Genomic DNA, 17,082 nt, shown 5'->3' with positions numbered 1-17,082 from the left:
AACCCCTATTAACTCTTTAGTGGTAGCATTTGAACTCATCACTCAAGTCAGTTTTAATACAACCAAGATACTGGAAAGCAGAGCATAAAGTTGTACCCATCAGGATAACACAGGTGATAGGGCCCAGGGCTCCTTGATTCTGCTTGCTGGGTTCTCCTGTGTAATAACCATGAATATAAACAACTTGTCTAACAATCCAGGCAAAGCCCAGAAACTATACGTAGGCAGTAACACCTCCAACATCTAGAAAAAATAAAAAGGGAGAATACACATCCAACCACATTACTAGTTTATTATAAAGGGAGATAATTCGGGAACAGCCAGATGGAAGAGATACCCAGGCAAGGTATGGGGAAAGGGCACAAAGCTTCCATTCCCACTCAGGCACGCCACTTGCCTAGCACCTCCACATGCTCACCAACTACAAAGTTCCAAAAATGGTTTTCTTCTCTCTCAAATTTTGTAGACTTCCTTAGCTCCCTCAGTTGTCTAGAACAACCCCTATTTTCCTCAGATCAGCCAGCTGTTACTGCTCTCTCAAAACTTGCTGAACTATGGATAAACCCAGAGAAATAAGGTGAGATGGGATAAACAGGTCCACCTCTCTGTCAACCATTTCCATAATATAATTAGCCATGCCCTTGAAAAATTCATAATATTATCAGGTGAAGAAAAGGGAAAGATCAGTACCAGATGGTCAGAGAAACTGTCATAATTTCCAAATTCGGAAATTATTTTCAAAGAAAAAATACATAAAAGGACATCTGTTATTATGGGAAAACAATAGGAAAAGGGAGAAGATGTACTTCATGTGATATGGACCCAGAAGTACAGGAAGGCAGCACATTGTAGCAATTATTTCCTTATCTTGCTAATATAAGAAAGAATGAATGTAAAGTAAGGAGACCGAGGTAGCAAGTTACACCTGACAGTCCTTCTGATTCTCTTATGGTTACCAAATATGGCTAATGTTGCTATAAATTATGAAAACGAATTAATTATTCAAGGAACATCTCGACAGCACCTACTTGAATGAGCTCATAGCATGTTGAGGGAGACAGAAACATAGACATACAATCATAATGAAATGTATTTAGTGTATTAACAGATGTATACTTAAGCTACTTAAACTGATGATGTATCCCCAGGAGAACAAGATGAAACTTGAAGGAAACTCTGAAAATAGTGTTTTTCTAGAGGGAAAAAATATGTAAAGAAGGCCTGTCCTTTTAAACGGGCTGAAATATAACACAGTTTTAGGTTACAATAGTTTTTTTTTTTTTCCATTTTGTCTTATAAGTAAAAAACATCATGGGTTAAAAGAAGCTAATCTTTAACCTCTCCCTTCATGATCCTATAAAGAAAACTATTGTTTAAAATATATATATATCAGAATAACAACAACAACAAAAACAAGGAGATAAACATGTTGGGATGGATTCCTGTTCTCGCTTTTCTAGCATGAAATCCCCTTGATTATTATTAGTATGTATGCATTTCTTCAGGTTGGTTGTTTAGGGAACTGGAATTCATGTGAACTACAGTGAAGTTAAGACTATTCTAAACTAACAAATTATTCTGTACACCATGCTTTAATTTGGTATTGGAGGGGTTCATTGTGTTTTATTACAAAGGCACATACATATCAAAACATAGAAATAGATTTCAAAGCAAGAAAATAATTCATATAATTCAAGCAGCCACTCAAAATAACCTTGTCTTTGTGGAGAGATGTCATTAGGCCTCAAAATACTCCTTTCTTCCCTGTATTCTTAGACTGACATGGATCTGCCTCACTTACATGTTTCCATCACTAAAACTTGAGAACTCTACAGATTTATGAACTCCTAAGAGATTATAAAGATTCTCTACCTTGTAGGGAGTTATAGGAAACAATGCATTTTATGGTCTCACAATATACTTCGTGAAAAGTAATACTATCTCAGCTCCCTTTACAGACAAGGTCTATGCCCTTTGTTTACTTGTTTAAGTATCTTGCATCAAATGAGATTCCTCTTTCTCAATTCCCATAACTTGCACATACAATGTTCTGACATCTGGAGAGAAAATTTTGAGATATCAAATCATATAGCCTGTCCATCAACTGGTCAAAACTGCCACCTACTGGTCAGTCTTCAAATCTTTTTCACTTTACCCAAGCGTTGCTTTACCATGGTCAGATCCCTTCCTTCAAAAGGGTAAAGATCAATGACAATAACCAGATCCCTTTAACAACATTCACCCTCTCTAGAGTGAACCAAAAATACCAGATCATACAAACCTGCCGATAAAATCATCCCTTTTCCCAGCGTCTTTGTCCCAAGCAGTGATATCAATGATTCCGCCTCTTTCTTCATAGAGATGAAAATCAAATTGTTCCCTCCACTGAGGATTCAAAGTTTTTGGCATAATCTGGAAAACCAAAAAGTAATTATTGTCTCATTAATATCAGCTATTTAAAAATTTTTAAATTGGGGCCTTAAATAAAAAGTAAGGTACTACCTAGAAAAGCATGTGTGAGATTTGAACAAAAGCTTCCAGAAATGATGGAAATGAGTCATTAAATCTCTAGCATCTTTAATGCCTATCATCTGAAGGAACCCTCAAGGATATGTCCTGAAAACCAAAGGGCACCCCTTCATCATCTTGAATAAGAGATGAGACATATGAATTATACAGAAAAGGCAAATAGTCTATAAGTGAAATAGCTCACTTTGATACTAGCATTTATTTTACATAACCAGTTAATGCACAAAGACATAACTTGCAGTCTGTCATTTCATAATAATGGAAGATGTGGATTTCCAGGGTTTTTTCCCCCTTTATTCCCCACACACATGAGAATTCTGAGCCGAATACATGAATAAAAACTACACAATAAAGATCTATGGGAGTAGGAGGAAAGAGCAAGTAACTTTGGGTTGGTCAGGCAAACATTTATATTAGAATTATAGCATTGATGTTTCATCCCCATTTTATATCTGGAGAAAATGAGACCTAGAATTTATGTCACTGATGTTACAGTATCTAGACTGTGACTCAGGTCTTTGATTAGAGTTTCGGGTCTCTTTCCCCAAAACAATATGTCAAAAATGTTTGTGAATTAATACGAATGTGTGTGTATAATCTCTACATTGCAAATACAAGATAGATATCAGAAGTACAATTTTGTAACCGCACATAATCCAGATAAGATATCAATGAATAAAGTGACTCATACTGATGTGCTTTGAAATTTCGTTCACCAGTGGGTTAAACAACATTCATATTTGTTTCCCTAGTCTTTCTTTTTAGCAAGAGGTCAGACAGTGGCCTTTTCTCTTCTGAATGTATAAGAGACCGAGATCTTCAGATGTAAAGACTTTGAAAGCAATGAAGTATGTTATGTGCAAAGGTAATACAAATGAATCACAATTTTTAAAGTTCATAATCTGAAATTAATCAGCAATATATCATGGAAAGAAAGAGCAAAGAGAGACACGTGTCCATAGCTGGGTTTCATATTTCACACCTAAAGAGCAGAACTATAAAAATAAGTAATGTTTTAAGCCTACCAGAACAGGGAAATGATGTTAATTGATAAAGGACAAGATAGAAGTGGTCATAGGTACCTATTTTTGGAATCAGTAGTTTCTTTAAAATATGTTATTAAGTGCATAGAAGAAAAAAAGATGGCACTAGATGGATCCTATGATAATTCAAATCTCTCATTATTGGGCTCAGATACACTTCTATGGTATTTTGGGAGAATGGTCTGTCTTACTTATTTGGCCATTAAGAGTCTAATTTTTCAGTTTCCTTTTTTAGGATTATCTTCCTTACATGATTTCCTTCAGGTCAGAAGTGATGCCTTCCCTCTCCATGTGGGCACTCAATAAGGTAGCCAATCAGCCTGCAAGCAGTTCTCACTGCCTACTAACGAATCAGCTCTGTGATGTTTCTAACTACCTGGTTACTGATGAAAACTTCCAGTGCAAGAAGGAACACAGGTAGGCAATTTATCAAAAGTTCTTGAAAATGATAATGTCAAAGTGAGATATCCCCATCAAAGTAGAATGTGATTTTTAATACAAGACAGATGTGATGACTTGTTCCAAGTGATGACTACCATACAGCAAAGCTGGCCATTAAAGAGGTTGTACTTGTTTTTTTTTTTTTTTAAGTTTTTATTTATTTATTTAAGTAACCTCTACACCCAGTGTGGGGCTCAAACTCACCACCTCAAGATTGAGAGCTGTGTGCTCTTCTGACTGAGCCAGACACGTGCCCCATAAAGGTTATATTTCGATAACCCAATATATTGTACCCCCAATATAGCTATGACCACTATGACCTTTACTATCATTACTTCTATCAATAATTATACTAATAGGATTATTTAATATATTATTATTTCTAATATAATTGTTATTACACAATATACTTATTATTACTGCTGCCACTCTTTCAGCTACTACCATTTACTGAGTATTTATTATGGACAAGGCAGTGCAAAACAAGCCCTCGATGTGGATGACATGTATTTATTCAATCTTCTCAATAACTTTATTATTTTCAGTAGTTATTATTTTTTTAAATTTATTTATTTTTATTTATTTATGATAGACAGAGAGAGAGAGAGAGGCAGAGACACAGGCAGAGGAGAGGGAGAAGCAGGCTCCATGCCGGAGCCCGACGCGGGACCCGATCTTGGGACTCCAGGATCGCGCCCTAGGCCAAAGGCAGGTGCGAAACCGCTGAGCCACCCAGGGATCCCCCCAGTAGTCATTATTTTAATTCTCATATTTACAGATGGGGAAATTGGGGCATGGAGTAACCTGCCCCATGACACACTGCTAGTATGGTCAGCAGGAATTTGGCCCTTTGTTTTCTAAATAAATAAGAGAGAAAAATCTTGCAATCTGCATTGGTGCAAGTCTGTTGGAAGAAAATGTTTTAGAGTTACGTATAAAGATTTTTACGGGAGGTTAAATAATGCTATTTGCAGAACTGATACCAATACTAACTGTAATAATAATAGTAACCAACACTCTTGAGCACTTTATGTGCAGGCATCAACATAGGTTTGTTCCAGCTTTTTTTTTTTTTTTAAAGAGATACTTTCAACTATTGTGTTATAGATAAATTGAGACAGGAAGTAGTTTATGCAAGGTCACAGAGCACATTAAGTAAGAAATGCAATAGTTCAGTTATTGGTCTGCTTTGCTGACATGATGTTCAAAAGAAGTTCTGTTAAGCATTTAAAAAAGCATCTAGTGTTTTCTTCTCCAAAGCATGTCTATTAACCAACCACTGCCTTCCAAATACTGAGAGGAACACAAAAGAGATGTGGTTACCTTGCTCTTGTACTTCTGGTGCCCAAGCCGGAACTTCACGTAGGGGTCACTCAACCCATTTGAATCCATTGCCTTGAGGTCTCGTCCCTCAATCAATGTGATGCTGACTATTCCTCTCCAAAGCTGCGATTTTCTGTGTACGTCTGATAGACGTAAACTTTGGGTCTGAAACTTTTGGTAAAGGAAAACAGAGTTAGCCTATTGAATTTTAAACTAAATGCCTCATTTGGCATTACCCTTTCTCCTGTGAAAAAATTTTAAAAATAAAAAAGCAGGTAGTTACAATTTTAAAAAGATAAAAATAATTTACAGATTATTATTTAAATTATAAAACCATTTATAAATGTGAAATTATCATCTCATAAATTTAAGGTGTAGAAGAGGTGAAGACTCAAAGCAAAGTCTAGTTTTCCAACTCTTAAAATCATATTATGTAGATACTTCAAGAATATCAGAGAATATTTGCCTATGGTCAAATATGCCAGTGTCAAATATGTGAAAAATAAATATTATAAATACCAAAGGCATTTATATCATCTGCACTGTTATATTTAGTTTTTAATTAGTAATGGTTTTTTAAAAATCCTTTTCATGTTATAAGTTGGTTTTACTAGTGGGTTTTAGTTGTGAGATTAGTAACGAGTTCTGTTCAGACAATTAAAAAACTTCTTTATTGCTATCTTAGGAGACAATGGAGTTTCAGCCCACTAGACAAGGTACTGTAGAACAGAAAATGAAATCAATACACCCATGTGAGGTGTCTCACTTATGCTGAAACTTGCATCACAAATTTTTAAAATTACACATGTGATTTATATTGGCAGGTATGTTTCTGAAATTACTTCTCATTCTAGTACTTGAACATTCTCCTTAATAATTTTTATTATGCTCAATTCTAAATCACAATGTTCAAGCCAGGGAATGAAGTCACAATTTTTGAAAATTAGGAAGCCTCCCAGAAATGGCTACATGATCTCTTTGAGCTAAACAGCACACACAACAAATCAAAGTAGCTAAAATGTTAATTTTTTTTCAATTTGGATTCAGAACCAAGCGGTCCTATAAAAACCGCTGTTTCTTTCGTATTGTCAAGCATGTTTTCTTCACTTACAATCATTTCATGAAGGAATTCAACATGTCTTTCCATCTCAGAGTACTCCATTTCTAAATTATAGATTAACTCCACTTTCAGCCCAATTCCTTCTACATTAGCATTATAAAGTTATAGCCTATTTTGTAGACCTCCCTTTCTCACTTTCAATTCCTGGCGTTTTTTTCATTTCACACCAATGCTATAGCCATTTTTATCTATCATTATCAAAAGTAATGCATTTCAGGTTGCTTTTATTAGAAGAATGAGTACTACATTCTTCAAAAGACAATACTTTTTATATTTGAACATTTTAATGGAAATCTTTCTAAATCACACTGCCTATTCCCTTGCCTTAATGATCAGCAAATTTAAAACAACATTGCCTGGTGGCTCTGCGTTATCAACATCAACACAGGACTGTGCCTACACACCCCTCATCTCTGTGAGCAACAAGAACAGTATTCAAGTGTGTCCTGGGTGCAATGGACTTTCACAGAGCACCTGTAACTTCCACAGGTTCCATGACCCACGTCAGCTGGAGTCCCTCTGCTCTCATCTGTTTTACACATTGAGTTTCTACATTGGATTTTATTTGAATCAAGGACTTCTCAGATTAAAAAAGTTTATTGCACCAAGTGACCTTGAAGGGGTTCTAAGATTTCAAGCTACTTATTAATATACAACACAATAGATAACTGTATTTTTTATCTATCTATCTATCTATCTATCTATCTATCTATCTATCTATCTGTCATCTATCTCCCTATCTCTTACTCTATCTATTTCTCTATCTATCTATCTTTCTATCTGACCACTTCTGCTGCTCTGGAGATTGCCTCCAACTACAGGCTCTAGAGAAACAGATTCTAAACTTCGGGTCTGAAGGTTTTGTTAAGGAATATGAGTGGCAAAGGAGGAAAGAAAAAAGTGAATTTTTGGCAAGTAAGAAGAAATAATTATCTTAGCAAAGGCCAAGGACTTAATAACAACCCATTTACATGGAGCTGTAGAATTCAAAGTGTGTATGTGTGCATTATATCACTTGATTTCCACTAAAACTCTCTGAAGTAGGAAGACAAGGCCTGCTATTTCCATTTTAATGATGAGGAATTTGAGACTCAGTGTGGTTGGGGCTAATAGGTGTTGGATTTGTGCCTAGAACCCTGTATTTCTGACCTTTATCCTTGAACTTCTCCCAATATTGCTCTTTGGGGTAGAGACTCTCTCCTAGGTTTAAAAGTAATCATGATTTAAGTATAATGTTCCTAAGGTTCCTATAATATTCCAGGTAAGTGAGTTGTTATATTTGAAACTAGTTTAGATTTTCCTGCATGGTTAATACATGAAATCACCTTCTACTTTTCTATTATACAAGCACATGTATTCATACTTACAATATTTCAGCTTGCTGCTGGATAGACTTAATAACATTTTCTAGGTACTCTAGACGTAGAAGTCATACCTGGTGCACTCAATCAAATTAGATGTGGGTACAATCTAGGCTATGTGGCACTTCCAAGTAGCAATGCTAAGTTAACTTCTTGGATGGTACCATGCCCCCTCCTTACATTTCTCACATGAGGACAAGAACTTTACTTACAGGGTGGGAAGGAGAAAGGATGCTTTCCATGGGATCCTCCATGCTTCCACAGAAATAAAATGAACTTAATGGAGGCTTTACTTACTGCCATTAGTCACAAAATGCTTTCCTATAGCCTAAAAGAACATTCCTAAAATGAGTTGGAAAGCCAAGGGAGAGGGCGAGAGAGAATATTTCTGTACACATATGGGGTCAATGAATGTGGGAATTAAGGTAATCTGCATAAAAGGTTAAAAGGAAAAGGGGGTTCTCAAAGGAATACTAACCAAGTATCATTTTAAAAGGAATTTTTCTGTCTTCAATATTTTTTTTTTTTTGGTAAAAATGATACTTCTTTAAAAAGAAGTGCTCCTTCACTCATTTGAGACTTGATTAACTGCATAGTCATGAAATAAATATTTAGTCTAAGTGTGAAGAGTAGGAATTTGAAATAAAATTATAAGGTATAGAGGAGGAAGATATAATCTGACACTACCAGCACTAGGAGAGACAGTGACTTAACATAAGGACCCATTTGCATCTTTCTAGCAATTGCTATGTGACTTAGGCATGTTGCTCCCTCTCTGGGCCTCATTTCTTACCTATCGTTCCCCAGACTGTGCTCCAGAGCTCCAAATGTAGTAAGAGCACTGTTAAGAGTAGTAAGAGTGTGTGTGGAGGGGCGGGAAGTTAAGGAGGGACCGGGGGTGTCTATGTTCGGGGGGCCTAAATAGAAAATAGTATATTTCATAAACAAAAAAAGATTTAACCTTCTTAAGATAGCCCTTTAGCACGTTTATTAATTTTTTAAATCAAAGTTTCAGGGAGCTCATTGAAGGGATGCTGACAAATGAACTTCCACAACTAAAAAGAAAAAAAAGAAAGAAAGAAAAAAGAAACTTTGAAACCCACTAGCGTTAATGCTCTTCAAGGCACTTGCTGAGTCACTTGCTGCTCTGTTTTCAGTTTCCTTCCTCTGTATAGCAGAGTTCTCATGGCGTGGGCCACAGACCATTGGCATCAGTGTCCATCACTCATGAACTGGCTAGAAATTCAAATTCCTCAGTCCCACCCCCAACCAACAGAATCAGAAGCTCTGGTTTACTCAGCCCTCACTCAGAGTCATTCTGATGCATGCTCAAGTGTGGGAAGCCCTGCTTTAAAAGTTCTAAGGGTCATGGGCACTGACCTATGTTCTCAAGATTTTATTTATTTGAGAGAGAGAACACAGGGGCAGGGGAGAGAGGAGAGGGAAAAGGAGAGGGAGAAGCAGATGCCCTGCTGGGCAGGGAGCCCCACTCAGGGCCTGATCCCAGGATCCCGGGATCTGATCCTAGGACCCTGGGATCATGACCTGAGCTGAAGACAGACGCTTAACCAACTGAGCCACCCAAGGCTCTCCTATGTTCTAATTACTGTTATTAGTTACTATAAATGTGAACATTATCCACCCTCTTGCATGGATACTATATATGCTAATTAGAGCCTTCTAGTCCTGTTTCTAAATGTACTGATTAGGAAAGCAGGTTGGCCTGGATATTGGAGAATTTAAAGAGATAAGCAGGAGCCTACTGCACAATTACGTGAAGTTTGTTTATTATTTTCTTCCTTTAATGGTTTTTTTCCCACATAAGATATACTTCAATAATATATATCAATTGAAGTATTGATAATTAGTCAATCAAAAATTACTTATTGAGCACCTAAATGGCAAGGAGTATTAAATCCAAGATATCCCTCAATAAGATTAACACATCAGAAGTGGATTTAGTTATTTGAGGTAACTAAAGGTATTTGAGTTATTTGAGGTAACATAATTGTTTTCATTTATGCCCTTGTTGAAACAATTCTGTTTGAGGAGGGAAAGAAAGAAAGAAGGAAGAAGTAAAAGGAAAAACAGCCTAGCTTCAAAGCAAAGACCCAATACTGCAAAAGGAAGAAATAACCTTTGAACTTTTAAAGGAGGAATTCCCAAATTTTAGCAGCAATTTGTTGAAATCAGTGGGCCTGACCTCCTGGATGTGATTCAGTTCTTGTGGAGCAGAGCTACTCCCATATATATCTCCAACACGTGTCCCACATGATTCTCACATGAGCTGAAGTTTGAGATCATTCTCATAAGGAATATTCATCTAAGTTCAGACTTAATAAAGAATATCAAGATATTAGGTATCAATACCAACTTCAAATTCTGAGGCAATTAGTTAATGACATATATCCTTAGTAAGATTTTAGAATGGGTGAGTTGGCATTTTAAAGAAAGTATTAGTTTATGTATATTATTCCTTGAAAAGGAATTCAAGATTCAATTCCTCTTCATGTGTATAATGCGTTTAGGATAAAGAATGGGTTTTCAGGACAGTAAATCAGCCATGAGAGTTCACAGCTCATGCAAGCTCAGAAGGAATAAACAAACCGAATGATCAAACTTACTTGTGCATTTTGGTAACAAGTACTCTGAAACTCTGCTTTGCAGAAACCCAGGACAGGAAGAGCAGGCCTGCTGCACGTCTGGATGGAGATGAATGATCAAAGCTGTACAGGAAAGCTTTGTGCCACTAGCAACACCTCATTTCAATCAGCGTTTAGCATTACTTTTCAAAAACACATTATTTGAAACACACACACACACACACACACACACACACACAGGTATAGGCTCCCTAAGTCACCATCAGAAAATGTCTTCTAGCACAATGAAGATAAATGCCAATGCAATAATATAATTTCCAGCCACCATTTTCTCTAGTGGCATATTGCTAAGTGGTCAAAAAAATAAAGGACAGAGATTGAATGATGATGGACTCTGCCAGAGTGGTTTCAGATTTTTGTTAATGAGTGTGGCAGAGAGAAGAAAACAGAGCAAGAGAAATCATGGAAAGAATTATTTCCCCAACACTGCTGCTTCAGGATATTTTGGAGACTGTTTCCAATGTCAAAGAAGTGATAAGGCCCCAGAAGAATACGTGTTCCATGGATAGGCAACAAGTATGATCATGTTAACTGCATCCCATGGGCTAATCTTTTGTAATGTTTCAAGCGATATCTCTAAAATAACAGAAATTTTGCCCCATGAAATTTGCCCCATTTTCCCTGTTAATCTTGTGCCTAAGAAAGCAACCAAAAATGTCCCTTTGTTACTAAGACCATGAACAGCAAGAGATGGATTCAGAAAGAAATACCAGAAGGAAATTATCATGATAAGCTACAAGTTTGTATTAAATGACTAGAGCATCTAGACAGTTTCCATACAATGTAGTATTATCATGAGATGACAACACCAATGGGGAGGGTGAGATGCGGCCAATCTGAAAGATAGTTTAGACAATACACTAAGAAATAAGCATGTATTGAGCAACTACTAGGTGCTAGGGTTTTCATACTCCAGTGGTTTTCATAATAGGCATTTTTAAGGTAAGGAAACTGAGGCACAGAGATGATAAATACCCTACTCAAAGCCAAATGATTAGTGATTGGCAAGGTTGAGATTTTAATCTGTGGTTGCTGATACCTAATTGATGATTTTCCCTGGTATATCTCTTCTTAGGCTTTTGGACAAAGCCTAAAAAGTTCATAATACAAAAACAAAAAAAGGGAAATAATATACAGGATTTGTTGAAATACTTTGGCTCCTATTTAAATAAAATATGTTCATGGGTATAAATTATTGAGAAAATCTATTCAGGGACTCAGAGGAAGCAAAAGTTGGTAGGTGGTAATAACTCTAGCCTATATTGTTCAGTAAAGCATATGAGAGTTGACTGTGCTCCATAATGAATTATGGTGTAACATTAATAAGGTTGGTGAAATTGTAGAATCTCATACGTAAATTGAGAACACATCTAGATTTCAATTCTGGTTATTAAAGTTTATTAATTCAGTTCCTTGAAAAACTGGATCACTAATAGAAGGCAGATCCTATTATTCCAGATCCTGGTTTAAAAAACAGAGCAAACCCCCCCGCCCCCCAAAAATCTATCTAGATTTAACATGTGGCTAAAAACCAATTGGTCCTATTAATCTTCTCCCTGATATGTGCAAATAATCCTTGGCTTTTGTTACCTTGGAACTTATAACCTGTATACAACCTAATCCTTCCAAATGAGACCCAGACCCTGTGCAACTGGAGTGAAAGACATCACTGTGTCTTTACAATAGCTGTGTGTGGAGTCAGCTCACCTCTATTTTCAGCACAGAGGCGCACATGCTTTTATTTAATCAAATGATCCACGAGACACTACAAAGAAGAGATAATGACAGCCTAGAAGGGCTGTTTTGTGCTGCAAAGCCTGGAGTGTGGAGCAATTATTAGCTCAATCCCAGGCACAGGCATGTTCTATCTTTTCCTTTGCCTGCTGAGTTTATTCTAGTGAATTGCACCTAGGTGATGAAGTCCAACAAGTAGATTTGTTCTACAGTCCTCTCAAAGAAGGATTGCCTTTACAGAAAACCCTCCCAGGCCTTTGTCCAGCCTAGTTTCAAGTGCCTCATGTAATAATAAAGCTTTGATCCCCTTTTTCTTAGAAAATGACTCACGGCACTATAATCCTTAGAGAAATTCTCCTGTTTTTTATCCTTAAAGTTTCTTTCTTATTTCTGTTTCTTCTTGAAACAACCTATGGTGTCAGGAAGGTATTTATGTTTACTTCAGATGCTTTAACTACCATCTCTAAACTTAACTGTCGCCAAACAAAAGTTCTTAAGCTTTTACGATGTTTGCTCAAAATATAAAATATTAGAAAATTATCATATATATTGTAATCCTATTGGTTTCTCAAGTAATATACTGGTTTCCACCAATGATGTAAAGAAAGTTTACATCCTGGGTTTGACTCATATATTTTTTTTGAGATTTTTATCTAAATGTTACAAATACATTGTTTTCTGAGGGTCTTACTTTCATACCTAAAGATATAAATAACACCTTCACTTTTCTTGGGTGTATGTCATATACGGTTGAGTTGTTCAGAATGTAATCACTTCAGCACAGGATAATATTCTTGTTTGATAGAATGAATACTTCTCCTGTGTCTGCAGGGTCTTTCTTCCTTCAACCTTCCTAAAACTCTGATTTAACCCTACCATGAGATGGTGCTCTGACATAAGTCCTAATTGTTTTGTATTCTGTGCACTCTTTTTGTCCTATTCCATATGATGATCCATTTCTCCATGAGGTATCTTGGTATAGCCTAGCCTTCTCCAATTACACAATTTTAACATTTCTCTTAAATTTACTATAGTGTTTCTAATAACAGGGTTTGTTCAGTTAACTCTGAGTCATCAAGATCTAAATGTCTGGTCAACGGAGTTAACTGAGAAAAACTTAAACGTGCCAAGAACTTGAAGCAATTCTACTAAGTTATCATCCTTTAATGGAAGTTAAAAATCTTCAATGAAATTGTGACTTAGAGCAATCCAAGTGACTTCACATAATGTTGGTTGCTTTCATGAGAAACATGGTAATTGCCATATCCAGTGCTTCATGTTTTGTGTCCTAAGATATCATGTTTTGATGAATTTTAAATGTTATGCCTTTGGAAAAATAGAATACATCTGTATTCTTCAGTCTTTTCTTTTTATTATTTTGCTCTCAAGAAAATTAAGACCTACCAAGTAGCCCTGACATTTAAGCAAGATCTCACCAGGATTCAGTTTTACTTAGTGTCTCCAAGACACATTTATTGATTCTTATAAATAAGCTGATAAAAACTCAAAAAGCACGCATATGCTCCTCATGTAAGATTTTATCTGAACCATTTAGGTTTTCTGCATATCTGAAAATGTCTCTGGAAAACCTCCCTTCATCTACATCTCACCTAAAAGTTAATCACAGTATAAATATTACCTGGGGAAAGAACAATAAGGTTGGTTATTGGAGTGACCTTTGAATGTGAATATGAAAGATCATATTCATGCAAAGTAGACTGGATCACTGATTTTCTGATTCTGCAAGATGGGACCTCAAACATCACAGCCCTTAAACACATCCATCTATCAGTGGGTTAAGGAGCTGTGGGGCAGAAGGGTTACATAATGCAAGAAGAATCTGAATGGGGCTCAATGAAGATAAACTAAGGGAAGGGCTTTACTTTTACATCACATCTGTATTCATCACTGACCCAAAAAGCAGTTCAGTTGCTTTAAACAATTATATCCACGATATTCATAGAAAGAAAAATACTGGTCCTGATCGTTCATCCCATTTTCAGACACAACAAGTCAATGGTGTTACTTCTCTGGGCCTTAGTTTCCTCAGTGATAAAATAAATGACCTCTATAGGTTCTCTTTTTGACTCACTTTGTTAGTTACTCAACATATGCTCAGAAGAAAAGACCACTGTACCTCAAATACAAAAAGGTTATATTTTAACTTGGTGTATTTCTTATTCTAAAATGAGACAGTTCAAGACATTGAGAGGGGTTAATAAAGAATATTTAAGGGTTAAAAAAAAGAATATTTAAGGATGAACACAACCAAATGAAAAGTACTGGTACATGGGATACTAATTTGGAAGTAGCAAAGTGGAAAGATGTTGGAAGAATCATTGGGAGGGAAACCCTTAAAAATTATTACTTATGTAATTGATCCTGGTAGCAAGGCTTCATTCCTAATGATCAGTTTGTACATTGGCTGCATATAGAACAAATTCAATACAGAACACTCCTGAATTCTGCTCCCTTGGCAAAGAGGCATAGTATATGAATTCACCATATTTGTGGATCTTAAGAAAACAGAGTCTAAATTTTTGCCAAAAACCAAATTCCACTTAAGGTAATGTGACAATTCAAAAGCAGTCACTCTGTGTTCTCACGAATAATGTATGAACATATCAAATAAATTATTATTTTAGCAAAGACAGACTAACATCAGTGAAGGCAGCCATCAGTAGACTGAAAGGAAATGAAGATGCTCTAATAATTAAAATAAGCTCTCACCAATAAAAGGCTGCAAAAAAAAAAAAAAAGTCTGTGTGAAGGAAGCAAAGGATGAAGAGATGTGGTTTATACTGGCTCAATGCACGACTTAATCTAGTGCCGACCAGTCTGCTTAAAAGACACTACATTCAACACGTCATAAAATTCTAAAGGGGAAAGGTAGTTTTCAGTCATGAGCAGTTTCAGAGCCAAGGAAAGCAAATGGCAAGGCCCCACGGGTGTAGCACTTTCACTGCAATATCTATTGCTAGGTAATCATGTACCAAGTGTGAATTTTCAAAGAAAGAAGGGAACTCTTGGCAAACTACTAAGTGCATTTGTAATAAATCGTGCTGTGCATAATGCAGAATTAGAGCAGAGCAAAAAGGATGACAGAGCTCGTTATGGGGAAGTCATGAAAGAATAAATAACATTAAATTGCAATGGCATTTAAAACAAATTCTCTGTAGAATTTTCACTTTTTTCTTTATTTAAATCAAGAGCAGAGTTGCTGTTTTCTAATTCATAAGTTTTTTTTTTTTCAAAGAAAGAACACTGATTATCTAGTATGTATATAGTATAAGATCACTGTAATGGAAGTAAATTTTTCTCAAACAGATGGAGCAGATTTTACAAGAAGGGAAAAAAAGAAACTGAATGGACCCTTTAGATAGCATCATCATCTTCCTGGAAGGGCTGGGAGCCCCTAGCTGGTGAGAATTTGTGATAAACTTGGTCCCACAAGGAACTGACTTCAAAGCAATATATATGAAGTATATGAAGCTCTTAGGTTTTACAAATGAAGAAATGAAAGAGTCCCTCAAATGGCTTGGAATAAAAGTTAATAAAGAAAGTCAATTGAATACATTTTTCTGAGAGCCTATTTTAAAAAGTGAATTTCCTATTTCATATTTAATTTTCAAAATTACTATCCAAAACCAAAATATTAATATAAAGGATTTAGACATTACCCTCCAAAAGAAAGACTTCACAGAGAAATAAGATCCAACCACTTCATTTTCTGAGAGATCCTAAAAACAAACAAATATTTAGCTACATTTTGAAGTGTTTTTGAGAATATTTAGCCCAACAAAATAAAAATGAACAAAACCCCAAAGTTAGATATCCTAATGACACTTTCAGTGTTTATAAACTGTTTTCTTCCCTGAGTAAATTAAAGATTTTGTTTTATTCATATCCAATTATCAATGGTAGTAAGTTTAGAAAAGATTCTGTTATTTTAAAAGAATCTACTTACCTCTTCATTCTTAAATTATTGATTATTACATCTCAGAGTCTAACACTTTATTTTAGAAAGTAGGACTGTTCAAACATACTTGAAGATTCTGAAGGAAGTCAGATAATATCTGTTCCTTTTAACAAAACAATGTCATAGCCTTCAGAACATTTTTAAAGAATGACAATGGAAATCTTATTTATAAACACACACTTAGTAAAATTTGGTTTAATCCCTAATTAAAAACTTCCTAGTTTTAAGATATAATACAGAATGTAGATGATATAAATTACTTCGTTAACTTGAGCTCCGCAAAAATAATTTTGACAAGAAATGAATAATGAGCAGGGTGGCTATTGGGCCGAAAACAAAGTCACAAATTCATGTTGGATATTTTATTACTTAATCCTCAGACTTTCATAAAGTGAAACCAATTCGACTTTAGGAAATCAAAACCATAGCTGCTCACTTTTAAAGAGAACATTTGCATTACATGCATCCTTCACACTTGAATGTTTTGCATCCTGTCTCTAGGTGTCAGTTATGGTAAAATTACGGGAAACTGAGGACATTTTTGGAGCAGTATTGACTGTTGACACCATGATGAAGAGGATGAAGTTTTGTGACTTATTTGAATATTCCATGATTTTGTGTTAGCAGTTAAGATAGTGGTCCAGCACCTCACATGATGCCCATTGCAGAGTAGGTACTCAATAAATAATTCATTGATTGTTAGTCACTTGGAGTTTCATTTGGTTAGGTGTAGACATTCCTTCCAAACATGATGTCAAAAATCGTATCAGAAAATAATAGTCAACTAAAATATTTAGGGTGTGCAGCAAGTTGAATAATTTAAATTTAGCAACAGAATTACATCAGGGATCCTCTATATCATCTACCTGTTTTGTTTTGTTTTTACAGG

The 17,082-nt window shown here is 35.7% G+C and overlaps 1 protein-coding gene across 18 annotated transcripts in view; it reads right to left on the bottom strand.

Moving 5' to 3' along the window:
• Positions 1 to 17,082, bottom strand: part of MCTP1 (multiple C2 and transmembrane domain containing 1) — a 536,343-nt gene that overhangs the window by 196,813 nt on the left and 322,448 nt on the right. For 10 of the 18 annotated variants that reach the window (XM_077864453.1, XM_077864460.1, XM_077864400.1 and 7 more), the window contains 4 exons: positions 15,895 to 15,954; positions 10,442 to 10,519; positions 5,337 to 5,507; positions 2,282 to 2,412 (listed from right to left, as the gene is read on the bottom strand). In XM_077864453.1, the coding sequence (XP_077720579.1) occupies positions 2,282 to 2,412; positions 5,337 to 5,507; positions 10,442 to 10,519; positions 15,895 to 15,954 (440 nt within the window). The remainder of the gene's footprint in view (positions 1 to 2,281; positions 2,413 to 5,336; positions 5,508 to 10,441; positions 10,520 to 15,894; positions 15,955 to 17,082) is intronic. The other 8 variants (XM_077864385.1, XM_077864407.1, XM_077864423.1 and 5 more) reach the window with 2 other exon arrangements.

This window comes from Canis aureus, chromosome 2, assembly GCF_053574225.1.
Source record: "Canis aureus isolate CA01 chromosome 2, VMU_Caureus_v.1.0, whole genome shotgun sequence".
NCBI classification, from domain to species: Eukaryota; Metazoa; Chordata; class Mammalia; order Carnivora; family Canidae; genus Canis; species Canis aureus.
The sequence above is the reverse complement of the archived record's forward strand: the minus strand, read 5'-3'. Positions and strand labels throughout refer to the sequence as shown.